Source organism: Taudactylus pleione, unplaced genomic scaffold (genome assembly GCF_031769625.1).
Source record: "Taudactylus pleione unplaced genomic scaffold, aTauple2 ptg000556l, whole genome shotgun sequence".
Lineage (NCBI taxonomy): Eukaryota > Metazoa > Chordata > Amphibia > Anura > Myobatrachidae > Taudactylus > Taudactylus pleione.
Window position 1 is genome coordinate 17,914,201 of NW_028284958.1, and position 14,053 is coordinate 17,928,253.

The 14,053-nt window shown below is 44.0% G+C and overlaps 1 protein-coding gene across 2 annotated transcripts in view; it reads left to right on the forward strand.

The window, feature by feature from the left end:
* Positions 1–14,053, forward strand: part of CERS3 (ceramide synthase 3) — a 123,664-nt gene that overhangs the window by 20,715 nt on the left and 88,896 nt on the right. The window contains exons 1-2 of one of the 2 annotated variants that reach the window (XM_088452715.1): positions 12,567–12,575; positions 13,035–13,214. In XM_088452715.1, coding sequence (XP_088308841.1) covers positions 13,036–13,214 — 179 coding nt within the window. In that variant the 5' untranslated portion in view covers positions 12,567–12,575; position 13,035. Of the gene's footprint in view, positions 1–12,566; positions 12,576–13,034; positions 13,215–14,053 lie in introns of those variants that run through there. The other variant, XM_088452714.1, reaches the window with a different exon arrangement.

A 14,053-nucleotide genomic window follows, 5' to 3' on the forward strand; every position in this document is an offset into this window, starting at 1 on the left:
TTCCATCTTCCCTCTGTGTTTTCAGTCATGTATGTTTGCCATTAAGCAGGGTGCTTTGTTCTAATGCCTTAGGTTAGGATGCAGGTTTGCTGCATTGGATACAGTCTTGTCTAAGGAACAGCTTTGTGTTTGCACCAGGAAAGTCAACTCTGTCTTCTGATATAACGAAAAGGTTACTAAATATAGGGAATTTAACTACAGAGAAAAAAAGTAAAGTTTGTAGGAAATTATGTAATAAAATAAAATGTAAGAACTTTAAGGCAGAAAATACCTTTAAAAAGCAGTCTGACAGTGACACAGCTAAAGACCCACACTGTAATGTTATCCTTCGCATAAACAACAATGCAATGGTTCATCCTACAATACTGTCTAAATTATCCAGCAAATAATCTGTCAGTTGTCCGATATATATAATAAAGTCTCAACCCTGCAGCTTAGATACCTGTTGTTTAGCATAAAGTGCAGCCCCCAGGTACCCAGAATATTATTTAGTACACCATTTATTCAGCATATGGCAAAACCCATGATTGCCTACTACACATTTAATAATAGATTATTCAGCATATAATAAAACTGCCTCAATAATCAAGAATATACCCACTAAGTTGTTCAGGATAAAGTGAATCCTACCCGCCTAATTGCCCTACAAATAACACATTCCATACGTGTCCAACATTACTCACCCCCAGAACACTCTCTTTACCTCCTGCTCACTACAGAAACTGGTCTCAGTTATAGGGCCTGATGGTTTGCGTACAACTCCGATGGTTTTTGAGCTGCGCATGCATAGGATCTGTGCTGCGCATGTGCAGATCTTATACTGCAACATTGCTTGCAGTGCTCATTAACATGCGGGGAGGGAATGTGGTGGCAAAAGGGAGCGGTTTAGAAAATGGAGACGTGTCACCCCATTTTTTAGTCCAACTTCACTGGTTTTACGAAAATGAGGGTGTGTTGCCCCCATTTTTGATGGCTGCTGCACTGGCCCTGGCTGCGTGAATTTCACGGCTTTGCTAACCCTCCCCCCCATACCCTCCTTTAGGGGTGCCTAACCATAACCTCCGCCCCTAGTGCCTAACCCTAACCTCCCCTGTAAGTGCCTAAACCTACCCCCCCTTCCCCACACCCTAAGACCCCTGGGGGGTGCCTAACCGTAACTTCCTCCTGGGGGTGCCTAATGCTAACCCCCCCTTCCCCAACCCTAACCCTCCTGGTGGGGAGCCTAACCCTAAGTCCCCCTGGGAGCCCTCAGACCGAACCCTCTCCCCCCCTCCCCGCCGTGGCTGTCCGCACCCGGCTTACCTTCGTTCGGTATGCCGGGCGTCGGGCTGCCGGCATAGGTCTAATGACAGGCGTCAGGATTTCAACGCCTGTCATTAGTACCCTGCCGGGATTTGACAGTCGGGAAGCCGGCGGTCGGCCTTTCAATCGTCGGCATCCTGACTGCATACCAATTTGGGGCCTGGCGAGTACATATAGGAGCGGCTGCATGGTTACTGAATCAAAGTTTTACTGCAAAAGAAAAACATTTTGCCAAGTCTCTGAAATAAATGGGACTACAAAAGAATTTTCATACTTTGTCTGACCATTTCAGTTTTGCAGTCTTATAAAGCCTACCTGTTTCTTTAAAAGAAACTTGTAGGCTTTATAAGACTGCAAAGCTGAAATGGTCAGACAAAGTATGATAATGTTTTGCTATTAGCAAGGTTAGGACAATTTTAAGAAGCTATTTGGCATGTTAAATAATTCAGTCTACATTAATGACTCATTTTCCCAGAAAAGTAGCAAAATGCATAACTTAATAATGCAGACTGGTGTATGGCCATTTACTTCATTTATTGTACTGTCTGTATGCCCAAAGCAGAGGGAAGCATCACATATAGACATGATAGTTTATCATGCCCTGAGGAGTACACAGAGTGGGTGTGGATGAGTGTCCCTGCAGCTTTCCATAAACCAGGCCTGTCAAGATGAGTATTCATTACCTGTCAGCAACAGGTGCCAGATATCAGCTGCTAGTGAAACATACAGTAGGTTCAAGTAAATGTGACTTTAAACCTTTGTAAACAGTAACACCACATAATAAATTGTGTTTTTACTTAGGCCTAATATGTGCCTTATTCCCAGTCAGTGTAATAACTTTGGTATCTTCACTTCATACAAAAATGGCAACCAATCAGCTTCTAGTTAGCATTTATCAAATACACCCTATAAAATGATAGGTAGAAGCCGATTGGGTGCTATGCGGTTATAATGACTGCATCTAGTGTGCAAAATAGTCATCATCTGATATAAGAATAAATGATCTATTTTTAATAAACACTTCTGACATGCATCCTGTATTATTCACTGCTAGATGACTGAAGTGCAGCTCAAAACACCTAACCTCCCAGGTGCATACAAATAAATATATGCACACACACATACATCTATATAAGGGTGCCGTCCCCTGTGGTAAACGGTTGCACTTGTCATTCAACAGCCAAGTAGTAGTGCACCAGTCCAGAGCCTTAATACAAATAGCCAGTTAGTTTTATTAGCAGCACAAAAATTAACAAATTTAAAAGATAATCCTGGCCAGTCTGGTTCTAACTAAACAAAATGATTCCCTCTTTCAGAGTGGAGGGACCTAACGTCCCTCTCACAAAACAGAAGTCTTTATCTCAGCACTTATGTTCAGTAATGACACTGTCTCTCAACAAGCCTCTGACATGTTCCCCAGGCAGTGAGAGTGATTACAGAGACTGACACACCCTTTATCAGCCTCTCACAGTTGGTCTGTCAACCAAGGTTGATAATCAGCTTCTGTCTACAAGGAGCATACAGATCTCTCTTCAACAACCTTTTTAGTGTTTTTGTCACAGTATAAAAGGCTGCCATTGGAAATTGTGGGGCCTGTGACTGTCAAAACGGGCAGCCGCGGCTCATCGCTCTGACTTCTGCATCGACTCCATAGGTAAAAAAAAAACTTTATTGAACAACAGGGAAGGCCTCAGCGTGGCATGAGGAGTCTCCTCCCTTTACTAAATTTTAGGGTAGTGCGGGCCAGCGGGCAGTAGCAGTGCCCCCTCCTTCACTCAAGGGGGTAGTGAGGGCTGTGCAGTGGCAGTAGGGGTGGCGGTACTGGGTAGGAGCGGGCGGACCCCACACGTTCTTCCAGTGTCTGCGTCCGGGACTCCAGTCCCCCCCGTTGGCAGCCCTGACAATATCTATCTATCTAATTACCAATCCAAAGGTGGCACTCAGTACAGAAATAATGCAAACCAGTCCAAAGTAGTGACAAACATTTCAATGTTATTCACACCTTTTTGTAATGGTACATGAATAAAGCACAACTTACCCGAATAAATACCATTCACCCGAGTGGCAGCTGATGTCAAGGCTATCGCAAGAAATGCAGCATCATGTGGCCAAAGCAGTGTAAACTGGGAAAGAAGCAGGGGATCACCATGGTGATAGTATGGGCACAACTACCATAGGTGCAAGGAGTGTAGCTGCTATTGGCCCCAGAGCTTAGGAGGGCCCATCTCCCTTGTGCATGTGTTATATACATTTTGCACCATTGGGTGGTACATAGGGGCCCGTACAAACTTTTGCTATGGGGCCTTCAAATACCTAGTTACACCCCTGGGTGATAGAATACACAATCACCCAGGCTTGGAAGATAGGGGGGAGGGGAAGACACAAGTCAAAGTCCGGCAGCACAGGGAAACACAGTAGAGAAGAAGAATATACAGAAATAAATAATGATAGGTGACATATAAGCACAAACCAATACAGTGGCAAAAGAACATGAATATAAGCAGATAAAGTCAGTATATAATCGATGCATAACAACTAGCCTTCCTACCTATATATCTGAATGTTATCACCCAGTTTTGTTCTATCAATGTTGACAATTGTAAAGCGCAACGGAATATGCTGCGCTATATAAGAAACTGTTAATAAATAAATAAATAAATAAATAAATAATGCTACACAGCATATTAATTGGGAACAGTAAGACTGCAGCTATCGATTAAAAAATTATGCAATAGAAAATTAAGACTATTGCAAAAACAGTGCACACTGAGTAGATATAACTTGTAAACTTATAACTAGGGAACCACAAATATAGTGCCCAAACAATTAGAAAATATAAAATTATCAAAACAAATTAACAAGAAAAACTATAAACAGGTAAAAAAGAATAAAAAAAATATAAACAAAAATCAAAACAGGAATATGAAGTTACATGGCAGAAGCATTATTGTTTAGAATAGAAGCATGAGAGTCCAAGTGTTTGATTTTACCCCCTCAGTGTCAACGTATCAAGGCGGTATATCCATCTACACTCTGAGAGTAGTAACATCAGTGCTCGATCACCTCCTCTACTGGGTAGGGGTATATGGTCTATAATCCAGTATATCAAAACAGCAGAGGAATGTAATGCCTCCAGCAAGTAGTGAGTGACAGGTTGGTCACTATGTCCTGCAGGGTTGCTCTGATAAGGATCGATGCACTGCCATCCTTTCTTTAAAGGCCCGGGAGCACTGTGCCGGAATGTGAGCTCTGGTGAATGGTATTTAATCAGGTAAATTGTGCTTTATTCTTATACCCTGACGAAAATGTGTGAATAACATTGAAACGTTGATCACTACCATGGCCTGGTTTGCATAATTTCTACACCGAGCGCTGCTTTAGGATTGGTATTTATATTTGCTGGCCCGCTTGGTAATAGATCAGTTTGGAAGGCACCTGCATTGTTTTGGATTGACTATATTTGTGGACTGCTGCTTGCTATGTGCTGTATACTATATATATATATACAGTCAGGTCCATTGACAGAATTTTCAGAATTTGGCCTCTATTCACCACCACAATGGTTTTGAAATTAAACAAACAAGATGTGCTTTAACTGCAGACTTTCAGATTCAATTTGAGGGTAATTACATCCAAATCGGGTGAACGGTGTAGGAATTACAACAGTTTCAATATGTGCCTCCCACTTTTTAAGGGACCAAAAGTAATGGGACTATCAACTCAAAAGCTATTTCATGGACAGGTGTGAGCTATTCCCTCGTTATTTCATTATCAATTAAGCAGGTAAAAGGTCTGGAGTTGATTCTAGGTGTGACATTTGCATTTGGAATCAGTTGCTATCAACTCTCAATATGAGATCCAAAGAGCTGTCACTATCAGTGAAGCAAGCCATCATTAGGCTGAAAAATCAAAACAAACCCATCAGAGAGATAGCAAAAACATTAGGTGTGGCCAAATCAACTGTTTGGAAAATTCTTAAAAAGAAAGAACGCACCGGAGAGCTCAGCAACAACAAAAGACCCCGAAGACCACGGAAAACAACTGTGGTGGATGGCAAAAGAATTATTTCCCTGGTGAAGAAAAACCCCTTCACAACAGTTGGCCAAATCAAGAACACTCTACAGGAGGTAGATGTATATGTGTCAAAGTCAACAATCAAGAGAAGACATCACAAGAGTGAATATAGAGGGTTCACCACAAGATGCAAACCATTGGTGAGCCACAAAAACAGGAAGACCAGATTAGAGTTTGCCAAACAACATCTAAAAAAGCCATTACAGTTCTGGAACAACATCCTATGGACAGATGAGACAAAGATCAACTTGTACCAGAGTGATGGGAAGAGAAGAGAAGGAAAGGAACTGCTCATGATCCAAAACATAGCACCTCATCAGTGAAGCATGGTGGTGGTAGTGGCATGGCGTGGGCATCTATGGCTGCCAATGGAACTGGTTCCCTTGTATTTATTGATGATGTGACTGCTGTCAAAAGCAGCAGAATGAATTCTGAAGTGTTTCGGGCAATATTATATGCTCATATTCAGTCAAATACTTCAGAACTCATTGGACGGCGCTTCACAGTGCAGATGGACAATGACCCGAAGCATACTGCATAAGCAACCAAAGAGTTTTTTAAGGCTAAAAAATGGAATGTTATGCAATGGCCAAGTCAATCCCCTGACCTGAATCCGATTGAGCATGCATTCACTTGATGAAGACAAAACTGAAGGGAAAATGCCCCAAGAACAAGCAGGAACTGAAGACATTTGCAGTAGAGGCCTGGCAGAGCATCACCAGGGATGAAACCCAGTGTCTGGTGATGTCTATGCGTTCCAGACTTCAGGCTGTAATTGCCTGCAAAGGATTTGCAACAAAGTATTAAAAAGTGAAAGTTAGATTTAGGATTGTTTAGTTTGTCCCATTACTTTTGGCCCCTTAAAAAGTGGGAGGCACATATAGAAACCGTTGTAATTCCTACACCGTTCACCTGATTTGGATATAATTACCCTCAAATTAAATCTGAAAGTCTGCAGTTAAAGCACAGCTTGTTTGTTTCATTTCAAAGCCATTGTGGTGGTGAATAGAGGCCAAAATATGAAAATTCTGTCAATGTCCCAATATTTATGGACCTGACTGTATATATATATATATTGTTTTTTTTTCATTTAAGTTGTTCTATCTGTATTGCTTTGCATAGGGGCCTTGTCACGGGAGTGACCCCTGTGACCAGCAGTGCTATAGAGACTGGTAGCAGCAGCACCTTCACAAACTACTCACACCACTGTCACTGTGTGCCCTGTGCACAGACTGCTATGTCCTATCCTATTCAGGTGAACGTGGGCTCAAACCACCTCTTCCGGCCCCCACCGCTTCCTGGCCGCGCACATGGTGACACACCTATCTCTTGCATTGATGATGTCAATAAATTTGTTTTTGTTATTGCTCAGATTTAACTTGATGGATCGAGATGAAACAAAGTGCTGGTTATTTCTAGGAGTTTCCACTACATAATGATGCAGTTTTCATGAAAATCGACTCACTACTTTTTGCACCAACTTGGAACAAACAGGCACAACGTGCTATGTTTTTTATTTTTTTATTTACTTGCTTAGCTTGCAAGACAATGTAGCTACAATAGGTACATAAGATAACTAGGTGATTAAGCAGAGTACTAATACATTTGCCACATATATAGCTGTTAACTTCATGATATGTACAGTACAAGGAGGGTTTGACTTCATCACTTCTAAGTTGAAGATAATAGATCCGTCTTTTTTTTCAACACCCTGAACTGTGTAACAACTAAATGTATAGAGTAATGTAACAGCAGTGTTTGGCAGTACCCAAGAGCAGCTGTGTTTGGCAATTGTTACTCGGAAAATAACTGTGGTTACTCAACAGTTAAGATAATATTTTAGCTCAGCAGCACGACACAGCCTGTTACATGTAGGGAGTTTTACACACTGCAAGCAGCACTTCTCATTCGCTCTGACACTGGATGGGGTGGATCAATGGTGTCTGGCCATTACCAACCAGGGGCTGCTTTTCTAACGCACTCTATCAGACTCACCAAAAATGGCCACTCTTCATTTGTATTGTTTAGGGAAGCAAACCATGAATACTGATGTCATATTCCATAGATTATAGTTATACTCTGATTAAAAAAACAGACCCAGTTGTTGCTAGATTAAAACATATTTTCAGGAATAAATCTTTTTAAAGTTTGCATTTGTTCTCATAGTAAAAACTAGTTATTTTATTGTGGGTTAATAGGGGTGTAGGCTGAAATGAAACTGGTACTGGCAGATGCAGGGGTGAGAGAACTGAGTGTGTGTGTACCATCCAACACTTACTAGAAGGGTCCCTGAAACAGACACACTAGTACTGTATTAATTCTAATCCTAATGTATGTCCTGTTTTTTTTTCCCCAGCACATTCCACTTTTGTCACTACAAATCTTTAATTATTATCATTTAATTTTAGATCGCCTGTTATTCATGTTAGTCCCTGCTCCATTGAAGATTACAGTCTAAATCAGCGCCATAACAGGGCGACAGTGCGCCCTGTGCTGCCCCCGCACCTGACGTCACACCTATTGGGTGAGGCTGCTGCCTCTGGAAAGTAGAGAATGCTATGTAGCTCTACAGACTGCCTGCCTGGAGCATCCCTTGGGCAGCTCTGCAGTAGTGCTACTGCCTGCAGGGTGCCTTTTCAGGCAACCTGCAAGACACAAGGGGGTGCCAAGGGGCAGCGATGGTGCCGCCCCCAGGGCCCTGAGCGACAGCACAGGTTGCACACCCCTAGTTACGGCCCTGGTCTAAATTCTACAACACATAGCCTAAGGTGCATTTAGCAGCCAATTAACCTACCAATATGTTTTTTTTGAGTGGTAGAGGAGACCAGAGCACACAGAGAAAACCCACGCAAACATGGAGAACATGCAAACTCCACACAGATGAGGACCTAGTTGGGAATCGAACCCATGAAACTAGGGCCTGATTCAGAAATGTACGCTAATGCCACCGTGGCTGTGGGAAAATATGCAAATGTCGCAGCCACCTGGATTTGTATTGAGACACCCACTGGAAACTGCAAATCTAAGTGACTGCATCGATTGCAGATCAGTTGCAGCCTTAGACACACCCTGAAAACAGTTGCGACACGCCTGGGTTTGAGTCGCCACCCCTTGATGCTGGCCACAAATGGTCTCTGCCTGTCAATCACTTTGTGAATAATTCCTCACTGCTAGCGACAATAAAATTGAAACTCAGACGCACGCACAGATTACGATAATCGCTCAACTGTGCAAACATTGGCACTGTGCCCATCTCAGAATCAGGCCCCTATTGGTATCAGGCAGCAATGCTGATCACTGTGCTGTGCAGTTCACACATATTTTCTGGTATTTTGGAATCCTGATGCTCTCAAATTAACATAAGTTGTAATTAGATTCCTTCAAATTTTTTTCTTTTATTTGGCACTTCATTGAAATTAACAGCCCTTACTGGGGCTTCCAGATTGTCCTGACCACAGTGCCGATACGCGTGTACACACCTATACAATCATACTGCCGAAATATCAAAAGAAAATGATCGTACCACCCACAGAGGCAGCGCTGCTGCTGGTGTAGAATCGCAAGAACAGTGGAAGGTGTGTACACACTGCATATTTTAAACTGCACATAAGGGGCCTGATTCAGAGCCGGTCGCTATTAGCGCTCGCTCGTCCAGAAAATAGGGGTGGCTATTCAAATGAACCGTTCGCTGTTTGTGGTCTGTTCACGCCTCTAGGTCTGAACGAGCGAACAAAACTTGCGGTAGTTTTTTGGGAAACTACGCCCCCGGGCTGCTCGCATCCTACGTCATGTCCGCTATTTATTAGATTAATCGAGTACATCGAACAGGGTATGAGCTGCTCGCTATTCTTGTGGTTGGTTTTTGCTACCACAATTTTGCGTGCAGTTCTGGCTAAAAAAAAACCCAGTGACGTGGTCAATGACGCTGCTGTTTTAATTATGCACACCCATAAAACGCACGTTTTGACCTTTAAGCACGCCTGCGATCGGATCTCCACTCCCCGTTTTCAAGCACCTTCCCCTGTTACCACCCACATACGCCTCATCCTGTCACTCAAATTATCAGGCATTCGCTATTTTGTGAGCACATGAATTTCGGCTGCACTGACTGGTTCGCGCATACGTATAACGATCCGTACGCATGCGCAGTTGGGCAAACATCGCTCGAAGCGAACGAGCAGCCACTTGCGTCCGGCTCTGAATCAGGCCCAAGATGCGATCCTTTGATTCGACCAGTTTTCTTCTGACAAAACATGATTGAAGGTGCATACACTCTTACAATGTCGCATAGATGGGTCAAAATCAAAAGAACATTCCAACAATTGGTAGGTGTGTACCCAGCATAAAGGTGGGTACACACTGACAGATATATTGGACGATCAATTGATCGCCCAAAATATCTGGTGCCCGTCGGCCAATGTGTACCAGCGATATGTCTGTGAACGACGTCGTTCACAGATATATCGCGTCGGCTGTACTGCACAGCCGATGAACAGATAAATCTGCAGCTATATCTGTCCGTCGTCAAGTGTGTATGGGTGATCAGTCAACCGTACACATGCAGCGGCGGCTGCGGGGAGGGGGGCAGACCTGCCCCCCGGGCAGCAGGACCCACGGCTGCCTGGAAGATGGTGGTCGTTCAGTGTATATGAACGACCATCATCTACAGATATATCTGCAGATCACAAGATCTGCAGATATATCTACTAGGTGTGTACCCACCTTAAGACTAATTTTTACGATGATCTCCCAATGTTTAAATGAACTTTGACTTCAACAAAATGGCCACCATTAGTATTTTTAATTATTGTATAGCTGTAGTGGGTTGTCCTTTCTTATGGCTCTAGTTTTTTATTGTGACCTTATGAATTTTTTTTACAAAAGTGAGTAAAAGTAAGTTACCTGTGCTCCTATGTAGTTTATTGGCTGCCGACTGTGATATGAAGTACTGGGTGAGTATCTGCAACACTAATGGAGCGTACACACGGTCAGATTTGTCAGACTTGTCAGATGAACGACTGAACGACTAAACGATTTGAACGATTTGACCAAATTTTTGAACGATTTGAACGATTTGTGACTGCATTAAAATGAATGGAATCGTCCAAGTCTGACTGCAAACCCATCAGATGTCAGATATCGTTATCTGACAAACGGGAACGCACATCGTTGATCGTCCATCGTTCAGGCATGTCAGATATGAACGATTTTCCTTCAGATATGAACGACTGAACGATTTTTAAATCGTTATCGTCCATATCTGAAGAAAAAATCTGATCGTGTGTATGCACCATAATTGTAATTTTTTTTTTTTTAATTGGATGTGAGGAAGATTAATACTCATTTTGTACAGTTGTATTCATTTACAAGCTATTGTATTTATTGGTAAGCATGGTGAACATGTATTTACTTAAAGTGGGTAAATATTAATGTGCTTTGTTTTTGTTTTTTTTACATTATGTGTACAACTGTATGCCTCACACATTTCTTTTTCTTTAACATAATTTATTATATTGCATTTCCTAATTCTATTATTATTGCAGTGTTTTTTATTCTTTTGCTTGTTTGGAAAACATTTAGCCCCCTCTAGAACCCCGTGTTTGCACTTGTATAGAATAAAATGTTATGATCTAAGCAAACTTCAGGTCACATAGCATCTATCTTGGTTTTCTTTTGAAAATGATGGGAACCCTAAGTTCCATGAAACTGATATCTCTGCCCCCCAATTCAGCTTTCAAGTTAGTACTTTGGCTAATGAGCAGAACTGTAGTTTGTCTTATATATTTAAAATGTGTATCTATATCTGAGGTAATAGAAACAACATGGGGGAGATTCAATTGGGCTCAATCCAATTAGCCGCGAAGGGTGTGAGTTGCCGTTGCAACTGCATTAATACGCCGGAAACAGCACAGCATCTCACACCCTTAGTGTCCCGCTCTAGATCCAAATTTGCACAATTTTGTTTGGAGTCCTGTGGGGCTGCAAGCACTTTTGTGTGAGTTCGGGCTGCCGCCGCGATGACTCGCGCCTGCGAGATCATCGCGGCTGCTTGTATTGACCCCATTATATTACCATGGCTACAGTACAGAGACCAAAGCTGGGTACACACTATACACAATTCTTGGGCTGACCTGTGAGATATTGGGTCGATGGCCTGAGAATTGTTTAGTGTATACGCTGCACCAGGGCCCGACGGTCGGTCGATAGCTTTTTGGATCTGTCACAGACAGTGTGCTGCACATGCTATGTAGGCCCTGTCGGAAAGGCATTGTTTGTGTGTGTACGGAGAATGATTGGCCTGATCCTAGATATATAAAACGTCACCTCAACTATTTGATGTCCAGGTGAATGTTCAAAACTAAACAACTATAGTGTATAGTGTGTACGCTGCACATCTGGTGTTATCGGGATCGTTTTGGTCGTTGGAATTTGTCTAGTAGTTAGCAAATCTGTCAGGTGTGTACCCAGCTTTATTCAGTTATTTATCCTGCGATGAGCATTGTGCCTGGAATAGGGTTTAACATTGTAATCTGGAATGTTAGCAGATATGAAAGATCTGAAGGTTTGTTTTAACACAGAGCAGACATCCACAGGTCATTGCAGTCCCTTCTCCTTCTTTATCTCCCATCATCCCCACCCCTTCCAAACTAATGTCTGATAAGGGAAGTATTTCTATTTAGGAAAGGGGAATTCTGCAGACACATACAGTAGAAAGCATTGGACTGTGTAACGGATTCTTTATCGCTGTGCTAAGGCATTATACTTTTTGGGAGCCCCACTGCCACCAATGAGAGTAGGCCTTTAGTTGGTGTGGTCACATATAGAGATGAGTTCTGTATGCACAGCGAACTCTGCAGATGCCCCCAATCCTTGTCCTGCTGCCCATGCTACCCAATGTCTCAGCACTGTGCTGCTGCCCATGCTACCCATGTCTCAGCACTGTGCTGCAGCCCATGCTACCCAATTGTCTCAGCACTGTGCTGCAGCCCATGCTACCCAATTGTCTCAGCACTGTGCTGCTGCCCATGCTACCCATGGCTCAGCACTGTGCTGCTGCCCATGTCTCAGTCATGTGAGGGGAATTTCAAGAGCACCGACCATTATTTTTAAAAGCTGTCTCTTATGGTTGCAATGAAAGCTGCAGTTTATTAAAGGACAAAATAAATAAATGACCCTGCACAGAACAGTCCTCCACAATGGTAACATGATATGTCAGTGTAAATGTAGCTGAATGGCTTCAGTCCTCATGTGTGACAGCACGGTAATTAGCGGTCTCTGACAAACATGTATGATGTATGTGCCTGTGTGTAGCAGGATGTGGCACACACTACATCTGGGCTGCACACGGCCAGTTTCACCTCACTTTATAAAGCTGGATTAGTACAAAAAAAAGTCAGAAAGAGGGGGGGCAGGAAAAAAAAAAAAAAAGAGAGAGAGAGAGGAACGACCTGATCCCAGAATGAATCACTTCCCCTCTGCGAGCGGTCTCCGCCAGCAGCAGCAACAGCCGCCCCAGGACTCCCCCGCCAGCAGCAGCAGCGCAGTCAGAGGCTGCGGCGGGTCATTTGCATTGGGTGGAGGAGAGGAGGATCCGCGCTGCCGTTAGCTGCCTCCCTGTGCCGCCCGCTCTCTCTGACTCTCTCCCTCTCCGCTCCTAGGATGCTGCTGCTACAGACCCTGAGTGACTGGTTCTGGTGGGACCGGATCTGGCTGCCGTGTAACTACACCTGGGATGACCTGGAGAACAGCGAAGGCACCGGCTACGTCTCGCCCTCCCAGCTGTATGTCACCATCCCCTGTGCCCTGCTCTTCATGCTGCTCAGGTTCGGCTTCGAGAGGTAAGATCCCGGCTCCCCTCACTCCCATGCAGGCAGCAGCAGGAGGGGGGGGAAGAGGCCACCATAATAAGCTGCCAGCAGCAACTTGTTGATAGCGCTGAATGTACAGGGCACGTCCTGGAGGGAGGGGGCACACTGGTGGCACTAGCCTAGCCGTGCAGCCTGCGTATACGGTCTGATTCGTGCCCCCTGGTATACTATATAGACTGCTTAGCAGCATCTGGGGTGAGACACGCTGCTGCTCTCTCCGGGTCACTGAGGCCGTGTTGCTGCTTCTCCAGCTGGGAGGCTGGATGTGTGCGGGGAGCTGTAACATGTTACATGTGTGTGTGTGATCCCTGTGCTGTGTGTAGGGGGAGCGTCGGGCCTACAGCAGCAACAAGTCCCTGATCGTAGAGCCCCCGGGTGAGGGGATTGGGGGAGAGAGGGCAGAGCCCCCGGATTCCAGAGCAGCTCATATGTGCACCGGCCCCGGGAGAGATCTGCTCCTCCTTGCCAGCCTGGCAGTACAGTGACTGTACAGGAAGCCGGCCCGGGAGTGTCAGTGAGCCCACCAGACTCCCTCTTTCTCTCTCTCATCCTTCCTGCTGGATGGAGTCTACTACACCTCTGGGATGACCTGTCACACACAATAATTAAGACTAAAGTCACACACCATAAGTCACTATACAGTAGTCACACTCCGTAAGTCACTATACAGTAAAGTCACATACAGTATGACGATATATAATAAGGTCACACACCATAAAGTCACTATATAATAAAATATAATATTACACACAAAGTATACATGTTTATGTATGCAGAGAGCCATCCTGGGCTGGCTACTACTTATTACT